General features: G+C 39.5%; 1 protein-coding gene across 1 annotated transcript in view; it reads right to left on the bottom strand.

The window, feature by feature from the left end:
• IARS (isoleucyl-tRNA synthetase) overlaps window positions 1–26,194 on the bottom strand; it is a 131,902-nt gene that overhangs the window by 70,163 nt on the left and 35,545 nt on the right. The window contains exons 6-18 of the mRNA XM_006900735.1: window positions 23,400–23,547; window positions 22,583–22,670; window positions 22,101–22,161; window positions 18,973–19,068; window positions 17,832–17,954; window positions 17,210–17,301; window positions 15,704–15,802; window positions 13,685–13,811; window positions 11,694–11,767; window positions 10,497–10,691; window positions 9,788–9,874; window positions 7,438–7,521; window positions 5,309–5,453 (exon numbers count right to left, since the gene is read on the bottom strand). Of these exons, the coding sequence (XP_006900797.1) occupies window positions 5,309–5,453; window positions 7,438–7,521; window positions 9,788–9,874; window positions 10,497–10,691; window positions 11,694–11,767; window positions 13,685–13,811; window positions 15,704–15,802; window positions 17,210–17,301; window positions 17,832–17,954; window positions 18,973–19,068; window positions 22,101–22,161; window positions 22,583–22,670; window positions 23,400–23,547 (1,419 nt within the window). The remainder of the gene's footprint in view (window positions 1–5,308; window positions 5,454–7,437; window positions 7,522–9,787; window positions 9,875–10,496; window positions 10,692–11,693; window positions 11,768–13,684; window positions 13,812–15,703; window positions 15,803–17,209; window positions 17,302–17,831; window positions 17,955–18,972; window positions 19,069–22,100; window positions 22,162–22,582; window positions 22,671–23,399; window positions 23,548–26,194) is intronic.

Genomic DNA, 26,194 nt, shown 5'->3' on the forward strand with positions numbered 1-26,194 from the left:
AAATTTTGTGTGCGTGTACTGTCAAATCAGATCTGACTGGTACAGGAGGATATTGCGCCTCCTTCTCCGGCAGAGCATCTGGTGGATTCGAACCGTGTTCCTCTGGGATTGCAGTGCAGCTTCTTGCCACTAGGCCACCAGAGCTCCCAATCAGCTTCAATTTGAACAGCAATTAACTCTGTTCTCTAGCTGGTCCTTGTTTTGCCTTAATTAATATTACATTGTCTCCTACATGGATGTAGTTAATCTCATTCGTGTACTACATACAGTAAGAGCCACCTGCAAACTCAACTATAGTTTCTCAACTCTAATGCTGAGAAAACTTCTGATAAGTAAGTCATTAGTACTGGGGAATTCTACCACACAATCTCTTATGCAGCTTTTATCACCAATACTATTGTGAGATAAAGAATTCAACTTGTCCTTTGTGTCCTGAGGGATAACTTTAAAAAATTCCTGAGGATCTAAGGTGCACTTATTATTTTAACTTTTACACTACATTTGAAGAAAACAAAAAGCAAAGTCACTGCTGATCCAAACTCATCAAAATCCTTCAGGACAGAGTCAAACAGCCCCTACAGTTTCTGAAGCTGTAAGTCTATATTGGAAACTGCTTCTTCTTTTCCTGTGGAGCAGCTGGTGAGTGTGAACCACCAATTTTTCAGTTAACTACTTATCTATTAATACAACGTACCACAAAGACTCCATAAAACTCTCACATCAACTCAGGAGAGAAGGAGAGGTGTGATTTAAATCAATTATCCATATTTAATGAAGTTTCAATCATGACAGTCATGACTATACCATACAGTCAATGAAATCTCTTGATATGGGCTTTCTGAAAGTTTTTCTCTGATTGGTGAAGGACACTGATAATCCTGGAAGAGGAGGATGCACCACTATAATGTGGCAGCTTCTCAGTGGAAATTTTATTAGACTAAGCCTCATGCATACAATGTGGATTCTGACTTGCACCATTTTTCTATATTAAACCTGTATTTTAAACACAGAAATTTTGTAGAAAAAGATCTGTGACTTGCCTAAGCTGTGAGGAGTAGTGGGGTTCAGCAGATGAAACCAAGTGTTTCATGGAAATTTATAAGTTTGGACCTGTCATCATAAAGAGAGACTCTTTGGTGAAGAGACAAATGCATGATCTGGAGCCAGGAGGTAAAAGTAAAGATTCCTGAGCTTGCAGCTGGGAGCCTGAAGGATACTGTACTTTGGTTTTTTTTTGTTGTTGTTTTAAATTTTATTTTATTATTTTTGAGTGAGTGTACCATCAGATCTGATTTGACTGGTACAGGAGGAGATTGTCCCTCCTTCCCCGGCAGAGCATCTGGTGGATTCGAACCGTGTGCCTTTGGGATTGTAGTTGCAGCTCCTTACCACTAGGCCACCAGAGCTCCCTTAGGATACTGTACTTTGAACCTGAGAGATGTGACATAGCTCTCAGGAGACAGAGAGAAAGAAGGGTCATGTGTCTAGATGACTGAGAAAGGGAAAAATAAAAACTGGTATATTAGTAGGGAATAGAATCGATCTATCAGATTTCCACATGAATCAACTGGTATGTGAAGCACAATTTATAATCCGTTTTATGGCCATAATCTCTGCTGGTCTTCCTTTGTTTAAATTTTTGCATTGCAATCACTATTAATTATTCTTGCATGCTCAATTAATTTCAGACTAAAGCAGTTTGTAACAAAGTTCCCGTTTCCTCATTTCTGACTGGTACAAAAGAAAACAGACATTTAAGTTGTCAGAGATAATGAATGTACTTGCATCAGTGATTCCACAATACAGAAGCAGCGTCACAAAACCGAATGGCTTACTACACAGAGCAACGCTGCTGCAAAATATCTCTTTAAAGTTTTAAAAAGCAAAGCTGTCATTTTGGTTACTAAACTGAATCTCAATCAAGTCATTATATTCTTAATTGTGTCAAACCAAACCAAACCGAGTCTTAGGCACACTACGAACAGAGCACAAGTGCCTACAGGGTTTCCAAGTGTGTAACTCTTTACAGGAGCAGACTGCACAACATTCTCCAAAAGACCAGTGATGGGTTTGATTAGTAGACCTTTCACTTAGAGCTCAAGTAATTAAACACTGGACCACCAGAGCTTCAACTATCACTGCTGCATATTGTTGTTGTTGTTGTTATGTGCCATCGAGTCGCTTGCGAGACCCTACGTACAAGAGCTCGAAATGCTGTTCTATCCTGTCAGCCTAGCCATCTCAAACACACTTATTCCCATCTCTACAGTCACAGAATCGATCCATCTCATCAAAGGTCTTCCACACCTTCGCCACCCTTCCACTTTGCCAAACATGATGTCCCTTTCCAAGGACCAGTCCCTCCTTGCAACATGCCCAAAATATGTAAGACAAAGCTTCAGAATCCTTGACTCCAAGGAGTATTCCAGCTTCACCTTCTCCAGGACAAACCTGTTGGTTTTCCTAGCAGTCCACGGTATATTCAACACTCGTCTCTAGCACCACAGCTCAAAGGCATCAATCCTCTTTCTATCAACCCTATTTATTGTCCAGCTCTCTGATGCATAGCACATAACTGGTGAGACTATAGCCCGAACCAGGCGCACCTTAGTCTACAGCCTGACATCGTTGCTCTTCAGTACTCTTGAGAGGTCCTTCACAGCCGACTTTCCCAATGCAATTTGTCTTTGATTTCCTGGCTGCTGTTACCAAGAGTGTGTTGACTGTGGAGCCAAGTAAATTAAAACTGTTAACTATCTCAATCTCTTCACCATCCATGCTGATGCTGCCAATTGGCCCAGTGGTAAGAATCTTTGTTTTCTAGACGTTGGGCTTCAGTCCATATAGGAGGCTGTAGTCCTTGATCTTCTGCAGCAAGCGCTTCAGGTCCTCCTCAGTTTCAGCAAGCAGGGTTGTGTCATCTGCGTAACGCAGGTTGTTGATGATTCTTCCACCAACCCTGATGCCACATTCCTCTTCGTACAGCCCAGCGTCTCGGATGATCTGTTCTGCATACAGATTGAAAAGGTATGGAGACAGAATACATCCCTGATGAACCAACCCCCTTCTTGATTTTGAACCATGTAGTGTCTCCTTGCTCTGTTCTGACAACTGCCTCTTGGTCCAAGTATAAGTTTCCCATTAGCACAATCAAATGTTCTGGGATTCCTGTCAGAGTCAGCCACAGCTTATTGTGATCCACACAGTCAAAAGCCTCTGCATAGTCAATGAAGCACAGATAGACATTCTTCTGGTATTCTTTGCTTTCTGCTAAGATCCATCTGACATTGGCTATAATATCCCTAGTACCACGACCTCTTCTAAACCCAGCCTGCACATCTGGCAGTTCTCTGCTGACATATTGTTCCAAACGTTTTTGGAAAATTTTCAGCAGAATCTTGCTTGCATGTGATATCAACGATATTGTTCGATAATTTCCACACTCTGCTGGGTCACCTTTCTTTGGAATGGGAACAAATATTGCTCTTTTAAAGTCAGTGGGCCAGCTGGCTTTTCTCCAGATTTCTTGGCACAACTTAGTGAGCACATCCAGGCCAGTGTCTGTTTGTTGAAATAAGTCAATTGGTATGCCATCAACTCCTGGAACCTTGTTTCTTGCCAATCCCTTCAGAGTAATTTGAACTTCCTCTTTCATCACCATCTCTGGTGGCCTGATGGCAAGAAGCTGCACTGCAATGCCAGAGGCATGCAGTTCTAATCCACCAGATTCTCTGCTGGAGAAGGAGGGGCAATCTCTGCTTCATATAAAAATTGGATAACAAAAAGTAAGGCAGACTTGATGTGTTTTAACTGTGTGGCTAACAAGGACTACTAAACATACTGTGAACTGTCAAAAGAATGGATTAATAAGTCTTTAAAAGAAAATACCGCTAAAATGTTCCTTAGAAGCAAGGATGGTAAGACTCTGGTTCATTTACTTTGGTTTCATCTTCACGGAAGATTAACAGGATTTCATTTTTGGTAAAGTAAAGGTTCAGGAAAACAAGGGTATGAGATCAACTGGCATAATATCCATATAACTGAATCCAAACATTACCAGCATTATCATGAAGTTGCTACAGGACCAGGCAATGTTTCATGCTAACAGAGAAACAATTGTTTCTCTAAACAATTCTCAACAGTTCTCAACAATCAGAGGTGACTTGATGGCTAAAAGAAATAACTGAAATTTTAACTGTCAGCATCAGGATGGATGGTGAAGAGATTGAGATTGTTCACAGCTTCAGTTTGCTTGGCTCCACAGTCAACACTCTCGGCACCAGCATGCAGGAAATTAGAAGATGCATTGCCATGGGAAAGTCTGCTATTAGGGACCTCTCCAAAGTACTGAAGAGCAATGGTGTCTCTTTGGAGACTCAGGTGCGTCTGATACAGCCTATGGTCTTTGCTATCACTTGTTATGCATCAGAGAGTCAGACAATGACCAAAGAGGATAGAAGGAGAATTGATGCCTTTGAGCTGTGGTGCTGGAGAAGAGCACTGAGGGTACCATGGACTGCTAGGAAAACAAACAGATTCATCCTGGAAAGGGTCAAACCGGGCTGCTCCTTGGAGGCAAGGATTCTGAAGCTCCGTCTAACATACTCTGGACATGTTGCAAAGAGGGACAGGTCCTTGGAGAGGGACATTATGCTTGGTAGGGTGGAGGGACAGCGCAGAAGGGGAAGGCCCCCTTCTGCGGTGGGCTGATTCAGTGACTGGGGTAATCTATATGGTTGTATCGGAGACTTTGCAATTGGCACAGGACAGAGCGGAGTTTAGGGCTGTTGTATATAGGGTCACTATGAATCGCAAGCGACTCGACGGCACATTACAACAACAACACTGGGCTGGCAGGCTCAGTGCTCAGATCTCTCCTCTACCACCTTCCCATAGACAGAGCATACTCTGCTACCAAGGACAGATAACAGAGGCTGTCTGTAATTTGCTGAAGCTTTGAGGAGGCTGACCTGACAAAGAACTCTGGCACCCCACAGGAACAGAACCCTGTTTAAGAAATACAATGTTGACCTTAGTTGTCATTTACCCACATGCAAACGAGTGGGTAGAATCACAAACAAATAAGGGTTATCCAAAGCTTTGGAAAGGTTTATTCCTTTGTCAATCCATGGGGAAAACTTATGCAAGGAATTTCACATGCTAGGTTTAAAATGGTTCAAAGGAAACATTCATTCTACATGCAATGTGGTAGAGGTAATGGGTAGTCTTGAGTCCTGATTCCTAACTGAGTCTTCTCCCAGCGCTCCTGTACTGTTTGCAGATTTGGGCTTCTTACCACCACCCATACCTTCTGGAGTCGAAGGACATTCTGGATGAAGAAACGGTAAGCGTTGTACCAAGGGAGCAGCACATCCTTCAGCACGTCACGAACACCATCCTCCTTAAAGCGGAGGTTTTCTGCTCTCACCACAGGAGAGTTAATCAGGTACAATCTGTTAAGAAGGACAAAACTCACACATTGCCATGCAGTGTATCCTTCAGCAAGCAATACTAAAATTAACATTGTTCTCTAAAAAAATGGCACTTCTAATGAGCAGCTTAAAACAAAAGTTCTTACTTTGTGTGTAAGAGACAGAGACTTATAAAAAGTGAGTACAGTCCAACACTAAAAAATGGATCTAGAACATCCACCTCCTAATTTTCATGCACACTGATCTTCAGTGTTCCAGACATCAGGAATTCACTGCTGCTGAGGTTGGGGCCAGGAGGGGTGGTGGTGACTACAGGCATACATCTTACAAGACAGTACCACACCCAGAACAATCCAGCCAGAATACCAACTGTGAGAAGGTTGACCTGGCTAACAACTGAGAGCTAGTGCGCAGCACCAATAACATTCCTGGGCAAAATGTGTAATTGTGGTGTGCCCAGCCACAAGCCCACAGCCCTCAGTCTGTCGATGAAATATGCATGCCAAGTAACACCTCTTAGTTCCCTTTTAAAGGTTTAAAAATTATTACTATTTTTAACAAGGCAGCCACACGGCAGATACAGAGATGAAGAGCTTTCTGCAGATATTGACTGGCAAGACCATCACTCTTGAAGACGAGCCCAGTGACACCATCAAGAATGTCAAAGCCAAAATCCAAGGCAAGGAGGGTACCCCCCCTGACCAGCAGTGTGGGCCGACAGCCAGAGGATGCCCATCCAGTCTCTGACTACAACATCCCAATAGAATCCTCCTGCATTGGTGCTGTGCCTGCTGGTGGCATTTCTGAGCTTTCCTGTACCAACTAGCCCCAAAGTATACCATGACTAGATGTCTGCTGCCAATGTTCCACTCGCCTGCTTCCCCTTGCTATGAACTGCCACAAGAAGTATGAACTCACCCACAACCTGTACCCCAAGAAGGTCAAATAAGAGCCCCTCTTCACTGGCTCCCTTGCTTCTTGCAGGTGGCCTCCTTCTTAGCCCCATGGCCCTAGAACCTCAACAGTCTTTTTCATTGAAAGAAAAAAATAAATCATGACTATCTCAAACACAGGGGCATTAATAAAATTCTTCCCAAAATTAATTTTATTTGCTTTATCATGTTGTTAGGAGAGTTCAGTCTTTATTTAAAAAAAAAAAACAAAAACATGATGGAAAAGAGAGAAGGTAAGAGAAAAGATAGGAAGACCCTCAATAAGATAAACCAACAGTAACTGTAACTGGGCTCAAGGATGGTGAGGATGGGCAGGATAGTTCCATCTGTTGGTTACAGGGTCACACAGAGTCATAATGAATTAGACAGCACCTAACAAGAAGTCTCATGTGGTACCGTAGAGAAGTCAGTGCAAAATTAAAATAAATAGATGAAAAAGAATTCTAATACCAGTAACACGAGAAACTTGGAAAGGAAATCAAGTAGAAGCAACAATTAACTAGACATATAAAACCTCCTCTAGTTCTTCTAGGGAGCTCTTGTGTTGTAAGTAGCTGTCAACCAAAAGGCACATGACTCAAATCCACCTGCTGCACCACAAGAAAAAAGCAGGCACTCAACTCCTGTGCAATATACTGCTTCTAAAAATCTGCTGGAGGGTCAGCGATGGGGTGATTCCGACTCTTAGGCTAAGGATTAAGTATAAAATGAAAGTAAATGTATGAAAAAGAATTCTATTTCGGGAAAAGTGAAGTATAAGTCAGCACTTGGGCTTCAAACATATGTATTTTAAGATTTAGTGACTGAATATCTGGATTTCAAATCTAAAAATCTTCCTAAAAAGGAATATTAAGCTCCTTTAAGGAGAATCTAGTGATTTGGATTATTTAGAGAAGTACTTTCTAGATTTAAAAATCAACAACTACACCAGTATAATATTTTAGAAAAGAAACAAACTAATGGACAAATATGAAGAACATAATTAAGAGAATGAACACGAGTAACAAAGAAAAGGATAAATACACACAAGTAAAAGCAATACTTTTTTTTACCTGAGGGCATCAGCACCGTATTTATGGATGACTGAAACTGGATCTGGATAATTCTTTTTGCGTTTACTCATTTTTTGGCCATCACTTGAAAAACAGATGGAAGATGCCAATTAAGTCATAACACAGTTTATTCCTTTATGTGGTTACAGACTATTTAGTGCCACTGGTTGATTCTGATACCCACTCTATCTATAAGAGAACAAAATCCAGCCTGATCTGGCATTACCCCACAAGCTCTGTTCACCAGGAGTCAGAACTAACTGCAGGGCCCAGGCTATCTGAAAATAGGAATAGAAAAATACAAATGAAAAAAAGGAGCTCAGAAACAAGGAAATGGTAAAATACTACAGCAAGGTTTCTGGGTTTTTTAATATTGTAAAGAAGGGTGGGAATAGTTCAATAATGATTAATTTTATAAAACAAAATGTATGCACACAAAAACAAAAAATAATTAAGACGTGAGCTCTGGAGGTCTAGTGGCAAGAAGATGTGCTGCAATCCTGAGGGCACACAGTTTGAATCTACCAGATGCTCCTCTAGAGGAGGGGCAATCTCTTCCTGTGCCCATCAGACTCCAATTTGACGGTACACAGCAACATCGACAAAAGTAAATTAAAAAAATAAATAAAAATTTAAGACAATATTTCATATATATTAAGTTCTAAACAAGCAAAATAAATTCACTGTGCTAGAAGTCAGAAGAGATTGCTTTTGAGAGAAGATAGTTATTGGGCAAGGACACAATGAGGAGGTTTACCCAAGAATAATACTACCCCGTTTCTGGATTTTTGTGAGTTATATTAATTATAACACTATTTGTAAAAATTTATCAAGTCTCACATGTGTATTTAGTGAAAATCTGTGCATATATATTCTTTAATAAAAATTTTTAAAGCTAAAGGAGAAAGCAAAAAAAACCAAAAAGAAAAAAAAACCCAACCCCAAAAACCACACTATATGGGAATTATTATATAAAACATAATGTTAATGAAGGAAAGTATGAAATACACACACACAAAAACTCCCTACATACATAATAAAAAACATTATTGGTAATTATTATCATCTCAAAAATGAAGTAAGAGTGATTCAACTAAAGTTTATCAGTAGGGAAGCTTTTAAATAGACTGAAGTAGGGAGATATTATTACATTGTTAAAAGAAATAAACCATATAGTACACTTTTAACAAAGAATATTAACCACCCTTAAAGGGAAACCAAGAAGTGATATATGCTACAACAGCAACATGGAAGAAACCTGAAAATATTATTCAGACTAAGGGGAGGCACCCCAGGAGGCACCTGAGGGATTTCTATTAAGGATGGTGAGATAATCTGGAACAGGAAAGTCATAATGGCTACACAACCCAATGAATGGAACCAAAGTACAAATAAAAACTGCTCGAGCAGAAAACGTTCTGACATAAACGTTTAGACTTCCCGCTAAGTCCAAAACTTGGGACTAAATAAAACTTAGAAACAGGACTGGCCATCCATTAAAAATCCTAAAACCAGAACACAGTCTAATTTAGTGCTGGAAGAATAGCCCCCAGGTTGAAAGGCATTAAAAATGTGACTGGGGAATAGCTGGTTCCTCAAGTAACAGAACACCTTAATGACATGGCTGGGGGAAAAGCCTTTACACTCAGTTAAGGATCTTCATTTGCTGATATGGCAAAACTCAGAATGAAGACAAACGGCTAAAAGTATAAAAAAATAATTGAATGAAGAATGAATTTAGGAAAATTCAAAGTTGTCAAAAATTAAGTAGAATGCATAAGGATCAACATCTTCAGCATTAGTGAACTAAGATGGACTGGAATTAGTTATGCTGAATCAGACAATCATATGAGCTACTATATCATGAAATGATGAACTGATGAGGAATGATCACAACATCAACTGTTAAAAAGAACATTCTCTAAGTGGTGAGCTCTGGTGGCCTAGTGGCAAGAAGCTGCAACTGCAATCTCAGAGATGCATGGTTCAAATCCACCAGATGCTCTGCTGGAGAAGGAGGAACAATTTCCTCCTGTACCAGTCAGATCTGATTTGACGGTACACACAAAAAATAATGAAATAAAAAAAAAAAAAAAGAACATTCTATCAGTAATAGGATTATATAATACATGGAATAGGAATATACAAGCAAGGAAGATGTTAATACTACCACTCTACAGATATATATAATAACAACTAAAGATAAACATGAAAAAATTGAGGTTTCTATCAACTTCTGCAGCATGATATTTATCAAGCATGCAATCAAGATTTATTAATAATAATGGGTGACTGAAATACAAAATTTAGGGGAGGAGACATTAACTAAATGTAAAAGGAATTCACTTGCCTTGCTAGAACCAGTCCATTTGCAATAACATTCTTGAAAGCTGGTTGTCCAAAGAGAGCTGTCGCCAATACTAGCAGAGTATAAAACCTGAAAACAAACAGAACCAGTTCAACTGAGATGGATTACTTCAAGCATAGGGGGAAAAAACCTTGTATTCATTTATTTATTTGACTGACTCTCAATTTTTGGTAATTTACACTTCCTAACAATCAGCTTTAAAAAAACCCAAACAGTTCTTAATCCTGGTTACATACTTCAATCACCTATGAGCACTGAAAAATTATTTTATAAGCCAATTCCAGAACAACCCTCTGCATAAGCACTAGTATTCCTATGTTTATTTTTGTTGAAGGTTCAGAGCAGGGAAGCACTAATTGAAAACCAATAGAGACTTGTGGGAGTGTTGGACTCACCCTCTCCTTGCACAGTAACCCTGAATACTAGATGACAGCACCACCCTCCTGTTCGTTTAGTGTCAGCTTAGAAACACACGAAATAGTTTCTATATGATCTGACAAACCTGTGTATGCCTAGCCTTTATACTTTAAGTTGAAAGTAAAGGAATTCATATTGTAAACCTAAAAGCCTGCATTTTTCAGTTTCGTGACTTTGGTGATCACCTTTAACAGCTTCCAGCACATAAATAGTAAAACTCTACCTAAATAAAATCAAGTCAGTAAAACTACTTGATAAAGAGTAAACAATATACCATCCTCTGGTTTGATCAATGCCTTCAGCAATGAAGTCTGCAGGAAAAGTATCTTCAAACTCCTTCTTATTTTCAAATGGATAATGGACTTGTGCATAAGGCATGCTGCCACTCTCAAACCAACAATCAAACACTTCAGAGATCCGATGCAACGGTCCCTTCCCACAGCGTGAAGGAATAGTCAGATGGTCAATGCTAGCAAATACAAAAATAAGTAGTTTCTCTTTATGTTTTTTAAACATTTTCCTGTGATTTCAGTAAGAGTTAACAGAACAAATTAACCTCCCATAAAATAATTCGCACACATTGTTTCCCAACATTAGATGCTTCACAGCACTCTTGAAGTCTTACTTTTTCTTCCCGAGTACCCCATTTCCAACTGAACTTTTCCTGTCTCCTAAATTTTGGTTTTGTTCTTATACAGTTGATGCAGTTATATTAAATACCACAGAATTTGGCATATAATTTCCATTAAGAAAACATGAAGTCCTGATAAATTCTTATCTATATTTGCAAGCAGACATCACTATTATCAAAAGGCTTTCAGGAAGCACTCTAATTCTGAGTGTAAACAGTCTCCTATGCCAATGCTTTGGGATAAATAGCTATTTGACATTTAAGTCAAGGACCTTTAAGTTGTAAGCTGCCCTGTCCTGCTTCAACCCCATGAGCAGTACAAATTAGACTCTGCCATCTACTGGCTGACTTTCAGAAGTAAATGGCCAAGAGGGCACTCTGGTGCCCTCAGATGGTGCTTTGTGGTCTTTAGAATCCACTAGCAGTTCTGAGTGAGAAAGATGGGTCATCTCCTCCCAAGAGATATACAATTATGAGCTTGAGGTTGCTGTGGGGTTTTTGTTTTGCTTTTTAAAAAACTGCCAAACCTTTCTTCACAGTTCATTTTAGCCTGGAAATGCTATGAATCATTCAGCTCCACTGACAAGAGGGACCCAAGCCTGGAATGGGGCACAGGGAAGATGGGAATCCGGCAATTACTACCAACAAGTTAAGGACAGAGGTCACATTCATTATCTCAATATTAAATGACATTATCTCAATGTTAAATGAGTCAGCAAGAAATAATTCTGTAAAGTTACTTTCTACATGTAATCTCCAGAGAGAACACGTTTCAACAGGTGAGGAACTACCTCAAATGCTAAGAGAATCAAAGTGAATGAAACATATGCAGAAACTGACCTCTCTCTGTGGAGATCCAAGATCTTCTCTCCTGATAGTTCTTCAAGTTCTGCCACTGATCCAATGCATACCACCTGTCAAAACAAAGTTAAAAAGGAGGAGCTTATCAGAAGCATGGATCTGACGCTGAGTTCGTTTACACAGCATTCATGTTTAGGTCTAGGTAACCCTGATTTTCTTATAGCGTTCATTAACTTGTAAACCTCTGCTTGTGATCTGATATACACTTGTCGTCAAAGCCATATTCCTTTAACTCACAAAAGGGAAGCAATGATTTCGTAATTCTTGTTTACTTATAGCTACACTGGCTAAGTCCCTAAAATGATAAGTGTTTGCTTTATTTTAAACCATCATAGTCATCAATTCACTAAGTCTAAGTCTACTATATGCAAATATATGCTGCCCAAAAGCCAGCTAAATAATAAGCCCTATTCTATTACCTAATGCGTCTTGGGCTTTTCCTGAAAAATGTTATCTGGCTCTCTAGTCTGAAATCTTTCCAAGTCAAAGCTAGAATTAAATTACGCTTGGACAAGATCAAAATAGTCAAATAAGACTGTAAGATGTTAGATCTATTAAGAAGGATAGCATGTATGGTAAGCTTGAGAAATCAGAACAAAGGAAACAGGCAAGTTGTTAAGCAGACATGTGTGCTACCAGGAAATGGGCAAGGCCTCTCCCTCCATCATTAAGTTCAGTTCTGAAAATTTAAAAACCATTTTTCTCACCCTTAACTCTTAGGTCTTTATGAGAGGCCATGAGGGTCTCGAGCACCACTGCTCTAAAGCTCTCAGAGTATGTGTGAGCTCAGGTGGTCTACTGGTAAGGAACTGGGTTGCCAACCCAAATGTAGGTGATTCAAATCCAATAGATGTTCCATGGGAGAAAGATGTGTAATTTTTTTTCTGTATGAATTACAGGCTCTGAAAATCAGCTATAAGGTCAGTTATGAGTCACTTCTGACTTGACAACATATAACAACATATACATTTAATTTTTTCCTTAACTATACAATTCAAGTAATCTTATGTAATATATTTCCAGCATCTACAATGCTATGAAGAGGTCATAAGCATAATCTTAATCAGTTTAAATGCTTAATACAGAGATCAACAATCTACTATGCACTGTTCATAAATAAAATGTATAACAAAATCTGGGCAACACACAAGGAGAAAAAAACAGTAACTCTAATGCAATAATTTCTCTGAGAAATATATTAACGACATTCTTGATTTTCAAGAATCACAAATCACTGTCCTCCAGTTGGAACAGACTCTCAAGCAGTTTTGCAGACAGGATAAATCACATGGTAGGAGACTGTGCATCTTTCTCATGCAACAGCTAGTGGGTTCTTGCCACCTGCTTTGGTGCAGTGCAGCTCCTTGTCTACTAGACCAGCATGGTTCATTAAAATAAAAAGTTCTGAGTGCTCACTTTGGTAGCACATATACTAAAATTGGAATGATACAGAGAAGATCAGCATAATCCCTGAGCAAGGATGGCATGCAAATTCGTGGAGCATTCAGTATTTTTACAGAAAAGGAGGGGAGGAATGATGTATATTGCATTGAAACAAATGAGGGAGAGAATTGTTTAAAAAGGATATATGAATGGGTATTCTTGTCATTACAGAAGTCAAGAGTGAAGGTTGCATAGTGGAGTGGACTTGGGGGGGAAGGGATTATAAAACAATGAAGAGTTTTTCTTTCTTTTCAAGGAGAAGAGTGAATTGGGGGAAAAGTGGGGGAGGGAGAAAAATGTAACAATGAATGACCTGAACCCAAAGTCTCTGTAAACTTTCATTAAAATAAATTAAAAAAAATTTTTTTTTAAATCTTTAAAAGTATAAAACATATTCCATCATAATTTTATTAAGTGAATACAACTGAAATAAAGAAGCAAAGGAAAAAAGAAGCCATATCCTTCACACTAAGATGGCATGGACAAAGTGTCTCACCAAAAATAAAGGCAATAACCCCCAACCTTACCTCTTGGAAGTCATCACTGACCCACAAGGGAATTGGGGTGCCCCAGTATCTATTTCTGGAAATTGCCCAATCACGTGCATCTTTCAACCAATTTCCAAATCGCTTCTCTCTCACAAACTCTGGAACCCTACAATAAATCAACCATCTATTTAATCATATAAATACATTAATAAGTAAAAATTATAAATTATGCCACCAAAAGCCATAAATCACTGTAGACAAATGTCAGCAACCCTCAAGAGCTTAAGCCCCAAAGGATAAAAACTATGAGGTAGACTTATGAATCTTCTATGCAGTTGGTTGGGCACTGGGCTGCTAACTTAAAAGTTTACGGTTTTGAACCCACCCACTGTGCTGTGGGAGAAAAGGAGGCACATCCACTCCAATAAAAATCTACAGCGTCAGAGACTTTTTAGGGGATTTCTCTGAGTTGTAATCAACCCAATAGCAGAGGGTTACTACCTTACTGAAGTCTTAATATATATGTTGTTGTTAGATGTCACTGAGTCATAGATGACTCATAGTGATCCTGTGAATGAAAGATCTGAACACCTGTATAATTTCTGTTTCTCCACATTCATAGTTTCTGGAGGCAAGCTATTTTGGAAGTGGATGCCATTCCTGCTTCCAAGCTTGTTTTATTCAGGAAGCTCCACCAAACCCTGTCCACCATGGGTAACCATGATCACATTTGGCACATCTGTGTCACAGTGTTTAGCATCACAGCAACCATGAGTTCCCTCTGTAGTGCAAACGGACAGACATGAGTATTAATATTAGGGAAAATCATGAACCTTGTACTTATAAAAATAGAAAAAGTGATTTTAGAGGAGAAGTTGGGGTCACTCGGAAGCTAACTGGAATGACTGAAATGATTTCCCTTGCTGAGAACCTCAGGAAGCACCACTCAAGAAGAACATGCAGGAGCAGCACAAGTTCTTCCAGACTCGGGTCTCTCTGCTAGGAAGCTCTGAGACACCAGAAGGCCAAAATACATGAAGGAAGCAAGGATCTTATTCCAAAGCACGAAGCATTGATACCCTCAATTTGGACTTCCAACTACTAAACTAGAAAAGGTAGATTTCTGCTTGTTAATTGTGCAAGCCCACCTGTGGTATGTATTTCACCAGGCCTAGACAGTTAATATTATTAGAGAGAAAACAGGCCTTCCTCCCCTGGAGCCAGCACCCTGATGTGGACTTCTAATATCCTGAACTGCAAGAAAATACATCTACTTGTTAAAGAAAAACAAACCAACCAAAAACACTCCAAAATCCTACCTTCCTTAGGTCTTTTGAGATTTTTCCTAAAACCAAACACGTGTTTTTAGTGCAGTTGACTCTGGGTCGGACTAAGTAAGTATTAAGCCTCTGAACTCTAAGTAAAACCTATTCTTCTGTAATTCACAAACTCAGATTTTGTTTCAATTTTGCATCTACAGCTTTTAAATAAATATTTCCTTATAGAAGAAAACCTGCTAGTCAGGATACTCTTCATAAAGCTTATGTGCAGAAGATAATCTCAACAAGTATAACAAGTAGTTCATGTAAATGCAGTTTTATGTATTTGATTATCACTGAAGATATTTATCCATAAAATGACTACCACATAAGATTAAATGAGTATACAGTTTTATTCCTCAAAAAAAATTCTGTAAACTAATTTTCTTATTTCTACTGGGTCTAAAAGAGAAGAATGGTCCCTTCATAGGTCTTATTAAAATACTACTACTTTTTCTTATAACATTTAATTGTTTTGTGGTCCTGAAAATACAGGGGGCAAATAGGTATGTATACAATACGTAATAAGAGACAGCTACTGAAATTACTAAAATTTGAGGGGAAACACAAAAAGTTACTAATATGACAAAGGACATTAAAAAGAAATTATGGGGGAATGATTTTATGAAACATAATGTGAATGAAGAAGTGTGATATACACTGTTATGAATTTTATATGCAAACTAATATAAAATAAACATTTTTTAAAAACAAGAAAAAATCGTGTTTTGAGGCTCACCAGTAACACAAGTCATTATTGCTCAGCAGTCTGTCCACCATCGGCTCCACACGCACAAACCAGCTGGGCACGGCCTTATAAATCAGAGGAGTGTCTGACCTGGGATGCAAAGACCCAGTCAGATTGAGATGCCAGTATCCGGGACAAATGACACCATACTTACAGTGAGTACTATTCACATTAATACAAACACAGAGAATAGCTCACAAAAGAGGGTCTCACATATTGCAATTTGAATAGTCAACTCATTCCACAACATCAAGAGAAACATAAGTTAAAATAACACAGGACTAGAAAGCAGAATTTGGTGTTTTTGTTTTTGTTTTATTATTATTATTATTATTATGTGAGTGTACCATCAAATCAGATCTGACTGGTACAGGAGGAGATTGTCCCTCCTTCCCCGGTAGAGCATCTGGTGGATTCGAACCGTGCGCCTCTGGGATTGTAGTTGCAGCTCCTTGCCACTAGACCACCAGAGCTCCCCTTAGAAAGTAGAATATTATAGTGTGTGATAACAGTCTAAGAAACAATGTCATGCACACCATATTTATTGCTGCTTTGTTCACAACAGCAAAAAGTTGGAAACAAATGAAGTGCCCATCAACAAACGAATGGATAGAAAAACTGTGATGTATTCACACAATTGAATATTTTATAATGCAGCACTGAAAACCAAAGAACTCATGACTAATTTGTGGGTTGAGGGGAAACTAAGAAAAGAGGGGATAAATAATGTACACAGCATTGAAACAGATGAAGGACAAAACTGTATAAATGGAATATATGATTAGGTATTATTAGCATGACAAGAGTCCAGAATAAGAGTTGCATAGTAAAGAAGTTGGGAGGAGGGGGCTGTATTAACAATGAAATAATTTTTTTTCCAAAGAAAAAATGAACCGGGGAGGAGGGGCACTAGGGAGGAAAAAGTGCAACAATAAATAAACGGAAATCCGAGTTCTTTATAAACTTTCATTAAAGTCTAAAAAAAAAGAAAAAAAGGAGCTCTAGTGGCAAGAAACTGCACTGCAATCCCAGATGCACCAGATGCTCTGCTGGAGAAGGAGGGACAATCTCCTCCGGTACCCATCAGATCAGATTTGATGGTACAAACACACACACACACTTTAAAAATAAAAGAAAGAAAGAAATGATGTCAACCTCGGCAAAGAAGAGGAATGAGGAGGGAAAGAGAGGAGTACTAAAGAAAAGTTCATTATTGGCCTTATCTTTCTAGTATGGTCGTATATTAAAACTTAGTATCAAATCATATTTCTTCTATTCCATTATGATAACTGATAGTTTTCAACTTCCCAGAAAAAAGGAGACTCAACATAAAACATATTTATATGCATATAGCTATTTTCTTTACACAATTCCTGTGGAGAAACATAAGCTGCTACTACATTTGTAAAATTCCATGCATTAAATCTAAAGGCTGCAAAATCAGAGAACAGAAATATCCACAAGCAGAGAGCTAAGAGTAGCACAGTTTCCTCCCACCTCCAGCAGAAAGGGTAGCTGTGAGTGAAGGTGCTGGCAACAAGAAGGCGGCCATGCTCCTTCAGGGTCCTGATGATATTTCTATCAGCATCCTGTTAAAAAAAAACACTAATTTAGCCATTAAAACATCCTATAGCAATCAATGATATAACTAATTTTATAATATTCTGTTACTCATGTTGTTAATCATAAAATAAGAAATTATTATTTTTATTCTATGTATTTATATTTATATATTTATTTTCTATTATTATTTCAAAACATACAAACATAATAATGTATCAGGAGTTCTCAAGTACATTCAATAACATTTAAGTTGGCAAACTTATTTCCCGGTCAGTACTGACCAATCCAAAGTTCAACTATGAGAGCTTGGTCACTCCTTGGCTTCCTCTGAAGGACTTGAGGTCACCTCTTCCTGACTCCCATGACCTCGGTCACTACTGCTCCACAACATTTGTTTTGTGGAGGCAATCACTGGCCTTACACCAGCCTTTCTGCCAAGGCAGCATTAATGGGGGAAAGAAAATCCCAGAGGTAGAACCTACTTTAACAGAAACAATCTAATGAAAGAAGTTATCAGATAAACCTGACACCTTTCAATTTCTCAAAAATTACAGACCTTTATATATTGTCCCACAAAATCTGTCACTTCTGCTGTGAAACACCCTGAGGCATCAACAGGGCAAATAGGAAGTGAGTCTTTCTGAATAATGTTGAAGTCCATACAGACCCTATAGTCATCCTGGAGGGAAAAAAAGAGAAGTGGTAGAAGGAGGTAAGAACAAACCATTTGGGTAGGGGAAGGTGGGGGGTGGGCTGGGTAAGGGTGCAGGGGAAGTTAGAGAAACACATGGAATAACATCATTAAAGAAAGAGTGAGTGGGTACAGAGGGCAGGAGGGACAACTGCATTTTGACTGCTCAGGTTCTAGCTTCACTCAGAATTTCTTTGAAATTCCTTGAAATGAGACAAGTTTATTTTATGTACATTGTTATTGTTGTTATGTGCCATCAATTTGCCTGTAATGCACAGCAACCCCATGCATATTAACCCTGCCCTATCATGAGCCAATCTCATTATCTCTTCGACAAACCTAACACCGTTTCTCCAGTCAGAGCGTCTTCCTCTTCTTCACTCTCCCTCCATCCTTCCAAGCATGAAGTCCTGCCCTAAGGACGGGTCCCTCCTGGCCTCATAGCCAAAATATACGAGCCAGAACTTTAAAATCCTTGCCTCCATAGAGTAGCCTGCTTTCACCCTCTCTAGAACAGACCTGTTTGTTCTCCTGGCAGTCCATAGTATGTTCAAGACTCTTTTCCAACACCACAACTCAAGGGCATCCGATCCTTCTTTTCTCATCTTTAGTTCCTGTCTAGCCCTCTCATGTATAGCAAGTAATTGCAAACGCTATGGCCTGGATCAGGTGCACCTTAGTCTCCAGAAGGACACAGTTGCTCTTCAGTACTCTAGAGAGGTCCCTGACAACAGACTTCCCCAATGCAATTTATCTTTAGGAATTAGAAAACTCACAAAGAAAACAAAAAACCCTGTATGCCCTACCAAACCACAACTGGTTTAACCCAACACATTTTACCCTCAGTTTACGGCAAAAGGGAAATTCTAGCTGGGAAAATTCAAGTTTTATGACCTAGAAAAGAAGTAGATTTTCATGGTACACAGGAATTAAGAAGCCAAGACCGTGCTCATGGCTCACTAAGCCTCTGACATTTACTTCTTAGATATATGAGATAGACACTTACGGCACCGAAGTAAGGAGCCTGGTGCACAACGCCAGTGCCTTCCTCCTCCGTCACGTAGTTGTCCACAAGCACTGTAAAGGCACCATTCTCTTTACACTGGAAAAGAAAGGCTGGCAGGTGTAAACAATGAAATGATTGTGTGCTGGGAACACATGGATGAAAAGAGAGCTTAATGTAGGTAGGAAAGAAATAAGCTGTTTCAGTATACCTAATTGTATAAAACACGAAAAATTATTCTCACTTAATAATGAAAAAAAAATTTGAAATCTTGAAAATAAAAATATTTGTTACTTCCTGAGTTACAAATGGCGTTTTTATTAGCTTTCCTATCTCGCAGGCAAATTCCAATATGCAGCATCATCTCAGGTCCAGAAAACGTGCTCTCAAGATATATTAAATAAAACTGAGGAAGGAACTTCTGCTAGACTTTGCCTGTTCATACTTTTACTGTAGGTGAACAATGAAAACAGTTATAATTCTAACTGCAGAGTCTCTGTTGTCAGAAATAGAAAATGACATAAAACAGCTTAAACTGTGGGGTTTTAAAATACATGTAAAATGTACTGTATGAGCTGTATTGTGATACTGAGATTTAAACATCCACTTTATCAACTTTCTCTAAGTAAACTGCATTTACTTTCACACATTTTATTCTGAATACTATCTGAAGACTTTTTAAACAATTCAACTAACTGACAAGCTCCACTTATAGCTGACCCTCCAGCAGACTTTCCAAGGCTGTAAATAGCAGGAGAGAATTCGCATCTTTCTCCCATGGAGTAGCTGATGGATTCAACCTACCTACCTACCCATTAAAAAATAGCACAATCCTTACGCACTAGGCCCACTGTTGTTGTTGTTTGTTGTTATGTGCCATCAAGTCGCTTGCGACTCATAGCGACCCTATGTTCTATCCTGTGCCAACCTCATCGTCTCAAAACAGACTCATTCCCACCACTCCAGTCACAGAATGTATCCATCTCATAGAGGGTCTTCCTTCCCACTCTCCCAAACATGATGTCCCTCTCCAAGGACCAGTCCCTCCTTGCAACGTGCCCAAAGCATGTCAGACAAAGCTTCAGAATCGTTGACTCCAAGGAGCATACTGACTTCACTCTCTCCAGGGCAAACCTGTTTGTTCTCCTAGCAGTCCATGGTATATGCAACACTCTTCTCCAGCACCACAGCTCAAAGACATCAATTCTTTCTAGCATCACGAGTCACTGCCCAACTATCCGATGCATAGCATGTAATTGTGAAGACCATAGCCTGGATCAGGCGCACCTAAGTCTCCAGCCTGACATCACTCCTCTTCAATACTCTTGAGAGGTCGCTCACAGCTGACTTTCCCAATGCAATTTGTCCCTTGATTTCCTGACTGCTGTTACCAAGAGCATAGTAAACTAAAACTGTAAACTATCTCAATCTAGGCCCACTAAAGCTCCTTTATATACATCCATTGTCACTGTTCTTAGATGCTACTCAGTCAATTACCTCTTACAGCAACCTTATGAACAACAGATCTGAACCATGCTCTATCCTGTGCAATCCTCAGGATCTGTGATATAAGCTCAAGCCCAAGGATATAGCAACTATGATAATTCACCTTGTTGGGGGGATTCCTCTCCTTCACTGACTCTTCACCTGTCTCAGCATGTCTATTTCCAAAGACTGGTCCTTCTGATAAAATGCCCAAAGTACATGAGATGAAGTTTTAATATCCCTACCTCTAAGGAGAAGCTTAGTTGCACTTCCTCCAAGACAGCCTTGGTTGCTCTTTTGGAAGTCCTTGAGATATTAAATACTCTTTTCCAATACCAAAACTTAAAAATAGACTCTTCTGTCTTCCTTCCAACTTTATTCCAATCTTATCCTATCAATTTCCAATCTTATTTCATCATTCTCTCCGACTTTTAGATGAACAGCAAATAACTAAAAAGCCCATGGCTTGGCTTGGATCAGGCGTGTCTCAGTCTTCAAAATGACATCATCACTCTTTAGCACTTTGGAGAGGCCCTTCTTAGGAGACTATCCCAATGTAACAGGTCTTTGATTTCTTGAGTGCTGGTATCAGCAGTGTTGACTGCAGATCCAAACAATTAAATCATTAAAAACTTCCATCTTTTCTTCAGCTATCACAGTGTTGCCTATTGGTCTAGTGGTAAGTATTCCTATTTTACTGATGTTAAAATATACTTCACATTGATGGCTTTGATCTGCAGAAAGGGTTTCAAGTCATCTTTGCTTTCAACATGCAAGGCTGTGTCATCTGCCAAATGAAAAGCTGATGAGTCATCTTTTAATCTTGATGACACTTTCCTCTTCATAGAGTCCAACTTCTTGATTCATTTACTCACAAGAGACTGAAAGGATACAACCCTGCTACTACACACCTTTCCTGATTTTACACCATGCAGTACTCCCTTCTTCTGTTCAGACATCACCTTCTTCATCTACAGGTTTCATATGAACACAATTAAATGATCTGCGATTCCTATTCCGCACAATGTCAGCCATAATGTATTATGATTCACACAGCCAAATTATTTTTCATAGTTGAGAAAGTTAAGTATTTTTCTGGTATTCTCTGCTTTCAGCCAAGATCCATCTGATATCAATGATGATAACCCCTTGAACCATAAACTCTTTGAATACAGCTTGAATTTCTGGTGTAGACAGACACACACAAACACAAGTAAGCTCTGGTGGCTTAGTCGAACTGCCAACCCAAAGGGGTATGGTTTTGAATCCACCAAATGCTCCGAGGGAGCAGCACAGGCAATCTCCAATGTGATCTATCACCTCTGAAAACCCACTGCAGGGCCAGCTAAAAGTCAGTTATGACTTCATGGTACATACGTGTGTGTGTATATATATATATATATGAACATATACACACGTGCACACACATACTACACATATACATTATTCCTTGAATGATATTAAATTTAAAGTCAATCTTCATGCAAAATAACCAGAATTACCTTTGTTAACAAATGGACTTTTAATTCAAGTCCACACACAAAGAGGATAGCAAAAAAAAGTTTCACACACATTACATCCATTGTAACATGTAAACTAACAGACTGTGAGAAGCCATCAATGATGCTGTCTGTCTCTGAGCTTACCTTTACAAAGTAATCAAAAAGTGGCTTATATTTCTTTCCTTTAAGATAGGCACCAGGAAATCTAGGAAAAGAAAGGTCAATTCACTATTAAATACTCCAACAAGACTGTACCCACATCAAGTCACCACCACCATTCTCTGGCTTGCCTGCTGTTTAGTCATCTATGTTGAATTATGAATGTATTTTATAATAGAACAATTAACTGAGAATTTAAAACTGAGTAACATAACTTTTGCGCAATATAGCTTTATAGGATTTTTGTTTGTTTTATTATTTTTGTGTTTGTGTACTGTCAACTCGGATCTAACTGGTATAGGAGGAGATTGCCCCGCCTCTCCAACAGAGACTCTGATGGACTCCAACCACATACTTCTAGGACTGCAGTGCAGCTTCTTGCCACTAGGCAACCAGAGCTCCCCAGCTTTACAGTTTTTTAAAAGTTAAGCATGCATACAACTCCCCCAACAAATTTATGTATTCACCTTTCAAGAATCTCATACTCATTCTCTACTTTAAAGAGAGCTGATAATCTGGCTTCCATTAAAATGAGCAATTTTCCGCTGACATTATCTACAAAAAAAGGGGAAAAGGTAAAATTCTGTAATATTCAGATTTTTGCTTATATACCCTATATATATTTAAAGATAAGCATCAAAACTCAGTGCTATCCATTCATCTGCTGATGGGCATTTGGGGTGCTTCCTACTCTTTGCTAATGTGACTAATGCATCAGTAAACATGGGTGCACATATATCTGAGTTGTGGTTCTGAGTATATTTCCAGTAGTGGAAATAGTGGGTCAATGGTGTTTCTATTTCCAAATTATTGAGAAAGGACCTTCCACAGGCCTTGTATCATTTTACATTCCTACCAGCAGTGAATAAATTTTGATCTGTCCAAAACCTCACCAGCAAGTTGTCTGCTGCCTATTGAACTTTTGCTATTTTTACTGGGGTGAGATGGTATCTCAGAGTTACTTTGATTTGCATCTCTCAGACACGTAGGGATTTTGAACATTTCTTCATGACTTTGTTTAACCATCTCAAAATCTTCTTTGGTTAAGTGTCTAATTTCAAGAGTTTTTAATTACTCATCTCTAACAGAGGTATGAATCATAAAGCATATTTCAACCTGTTACATCTCTACAGGGTTGTGTGGGGTTTTAAATTTTTTTTAGAGATATCGTTAAATAAACCACACCTTAAATACTTTTGTAACAAAAAGAAATTTGCATTTTCACAATTTTAAAGAAAGTATGTCTAATACATACCATTACTAAATACCCAGGCTCAAACTTACCTTTAATCTTCACATACTGCATATCTGGGTTAACACACAGGGCTAGGTTACTGGGTAAAGTCCACGGAGTGGTTGTCCAAGCAACTAAAGATATATTTTCATCTTCTTCCAACGGGAAAGTTACAAATACTGATGGATCTTGAACATCCTGAAATAAATTGAGGTAAAGTGCTAGGTCACAAAATGCAAAATAGACATTAACAAAAAGGAATTGATTCTAAAGAAAGATAAAACTAATTTTCAGAATAAGTAAATTTTTAAAATCTTTGTGAAAAATTTTATTCACAAAATGTGTAAAAATGAAAACACAAAGCATAGCATTCTAAGCATTAATTTTTAAAATACTTTCAAAAAAGAACCTCAGAATAAGCCCTAAAACTGTTAAGTTTATAAAAAACTGAATAGAACTCAGGAGCCCAAAACTATAGCTTAAAGATATTATCAAATATAACTGACAATGAGCAAATAGCAGAGTACATGCTCCTCAAAATTGGGATATCCTTGGTGAGCTCTGGTGGCCTAGTGGCAAAAAGGTGTACTGTAATCCCAGAGGTGCACGGTTCAAATCCACCAGATGCTCTGCTGGAGAAGGAGGAACAATCTCCTGTACCAGTCAGATCTGATTTGGGGGTACACACACACACACACAATAATAAAATTTAAAAAAAAATGGGATCTCCTGAAAATTACATGCTTATGGGCATCAAAAGAATTCTCCAGAAGAGAAAAATGAGAACCCACAGCATGGGGGAAAAAAATTTGGTAATGACATTTCTGACAGGGAAAAGCAGATGTCAGAAGAGGATCTAAAAATTGCACTAGAATGTCAAAAAGCCAAAGCAAAGGGAAAAATACAGACATGAATAGTAGAGTCCAAAGGGTAGCTAATAAGACAAAGAAAAGGACGATATGCCAATAGAATGTACAAAGAACTGGACTTAGAAAACAAAAAGGGAAGAACTCACTCAGTACTTCTCAACTGGAGAGTACTGAAAAATTCAAGACCTGAGCTGCAATGCCAAAAGATGTTGTAAGTAAAATCTTGAATGATCCAAGAAAAATCAAAAGATGAGAGGGGGTATACAATACTAATATAACAAAAAGAATTGGTTGACACTGAAATAGTTCAGGAAGTAGCATATGAACAAGAGCCAATAGTAATGAAGGAATGAGTTAAAGCTGCATTGAGGAAATGGCAAAAAATAAAGCCCCAGAAATCAATGGAATTTCACATATTTCAACGAACAGAGGCAGCTATGCACGAGAGCCCACCAGTCTGTATTAAGAAATTTAGAAGACAGGGAGATCCAAGAGGGTGGGGAGAGCAGGGCCATTATGGTCTTCCACAGACTTCGGCTTTTTGATAATTGAACACTTAAACAGTTCATAACTGGCCCTCAGTGAAGATCGAGGCTCAACAACAGGAATTCAAGGATTCCCAAGGAGAAATGGGTGAGTCTCGTGGCTCCCAACACCACCCTGCAGAGGTTGCGCCACCCCGAAAAGCTGCTGCATCTCCATGAGACTTCCACAGCCGGAAGAAATGGATTCCCTCACACAGGATGGATGCTGGGCACCGGCCCTCCTCAAGACTGGTACAGTGAAGCCACCACACTGCTGCAAGGTGCACTTAGTCTGGAGAGAATTCCTGGAGCCAGGATGGCGGCTGTCTGGGAAACAGGAACCTGCCGGCCACCCGCACAAGAGGGGCTGCGAACCCGTGGCGGGGTGAGGGGGCGCGCCCCCAATGGCCGCCTGCATAGAAGGTGGGGGATGGGATGCATGCCCGCCATCTACAGGTTTGGGTTTCCTTGGACTGGCCAAAGAAGACGATTACCTATGTATTGGACAGGCCAAAGAAGACAATTACCTATGCAATGGATTGCTGAAAGTCACTGTGAGTCTGATGACCTTAACAGTGGCAGCATGCACAAGAGGACCGACATCCTAAATGTACCACATATTTTGTTCTGTTGAATGCTTCTGCCAAAAGATGGTTAGACCTGGGGGGAGTCTGTTGACAATTCTCAGGTCCCCTTTATCATATATAAAGGGGGAGGGCAGTGACACCTACTTCAAAATATAGTATAACCACTTATGGGGGAGTAAAAGTGGCAATCCTGGGATTGGAAACACTATCCCTGACCACAGAGTCCTCAGTCTGGCGAGGGGACCAGACTGGAGTAGAGGCAATTGGAGGGGGAGTATACCAGCCAGCTCCTGGGGGGTATTGCCCTGCTCAGGATGGGCTGCCCTCGGCCCCCAGCTCGGGGCGAGCCGTCGCGGCCCTCTGCCCGGGGCGCGCTGCCCTCAGCCCCTGGCTCGGGGTGAGCCGTCGCAGCCCTCAGGGTGAGCTCCTCAGTCCCCAGATTGTGCCATCTGACCCCTGGGTGGGGAAGGAGGAAAAAAAAAAAATAAAAGAAGGGGAGCTCTGGTTGCCTAGTGGCAAGAAGCTGCAACTACAATCCCAGAGGTGCACGGTTCGAATCCACCAGATGCTCTGCCGGGGTAGGAGGGGAAATCTCCTCCTGTACCAGTCAGATCTGATTTGACAGTACACGTACACAAAAATAAAAAAAATTAGAAAAAAAAAGTTTAAAAATAAATAAATAAAAGAATGCCTAGGGTATCCAATGTTACCTAGGCCACCTTCTGCCACCCTCCTCCGCCCCCCAGTAAACCTGAAAGCAACACCCTCAAAGCTCTTCTATTTGTAACTCACAAGTTTGTTCTCTCTAGGTTTGTTCCCTTTCCTATAGGTAACCTTAACTCTGAGTTTTACTCCATAAATGACC

Source organism: Elephantulus edwardii, unplaced genomic scaffold (assembly GCF_000299155.1).
Source record: "Elephantulus edwardii isolate Elephantulus edwardi_28Jun2011 unplaced genomic scaffold, EleEdw1.0 scaffold00292, whole genome shotgun sequence".
NCBI classification, from domain to species: domain Eukaryota; kingdom Metazoa; phylum Chordata; class Mammalia; order Macroscelidea; family Macroscelididae; genus Elephantulus; species Elephantulus edwardii.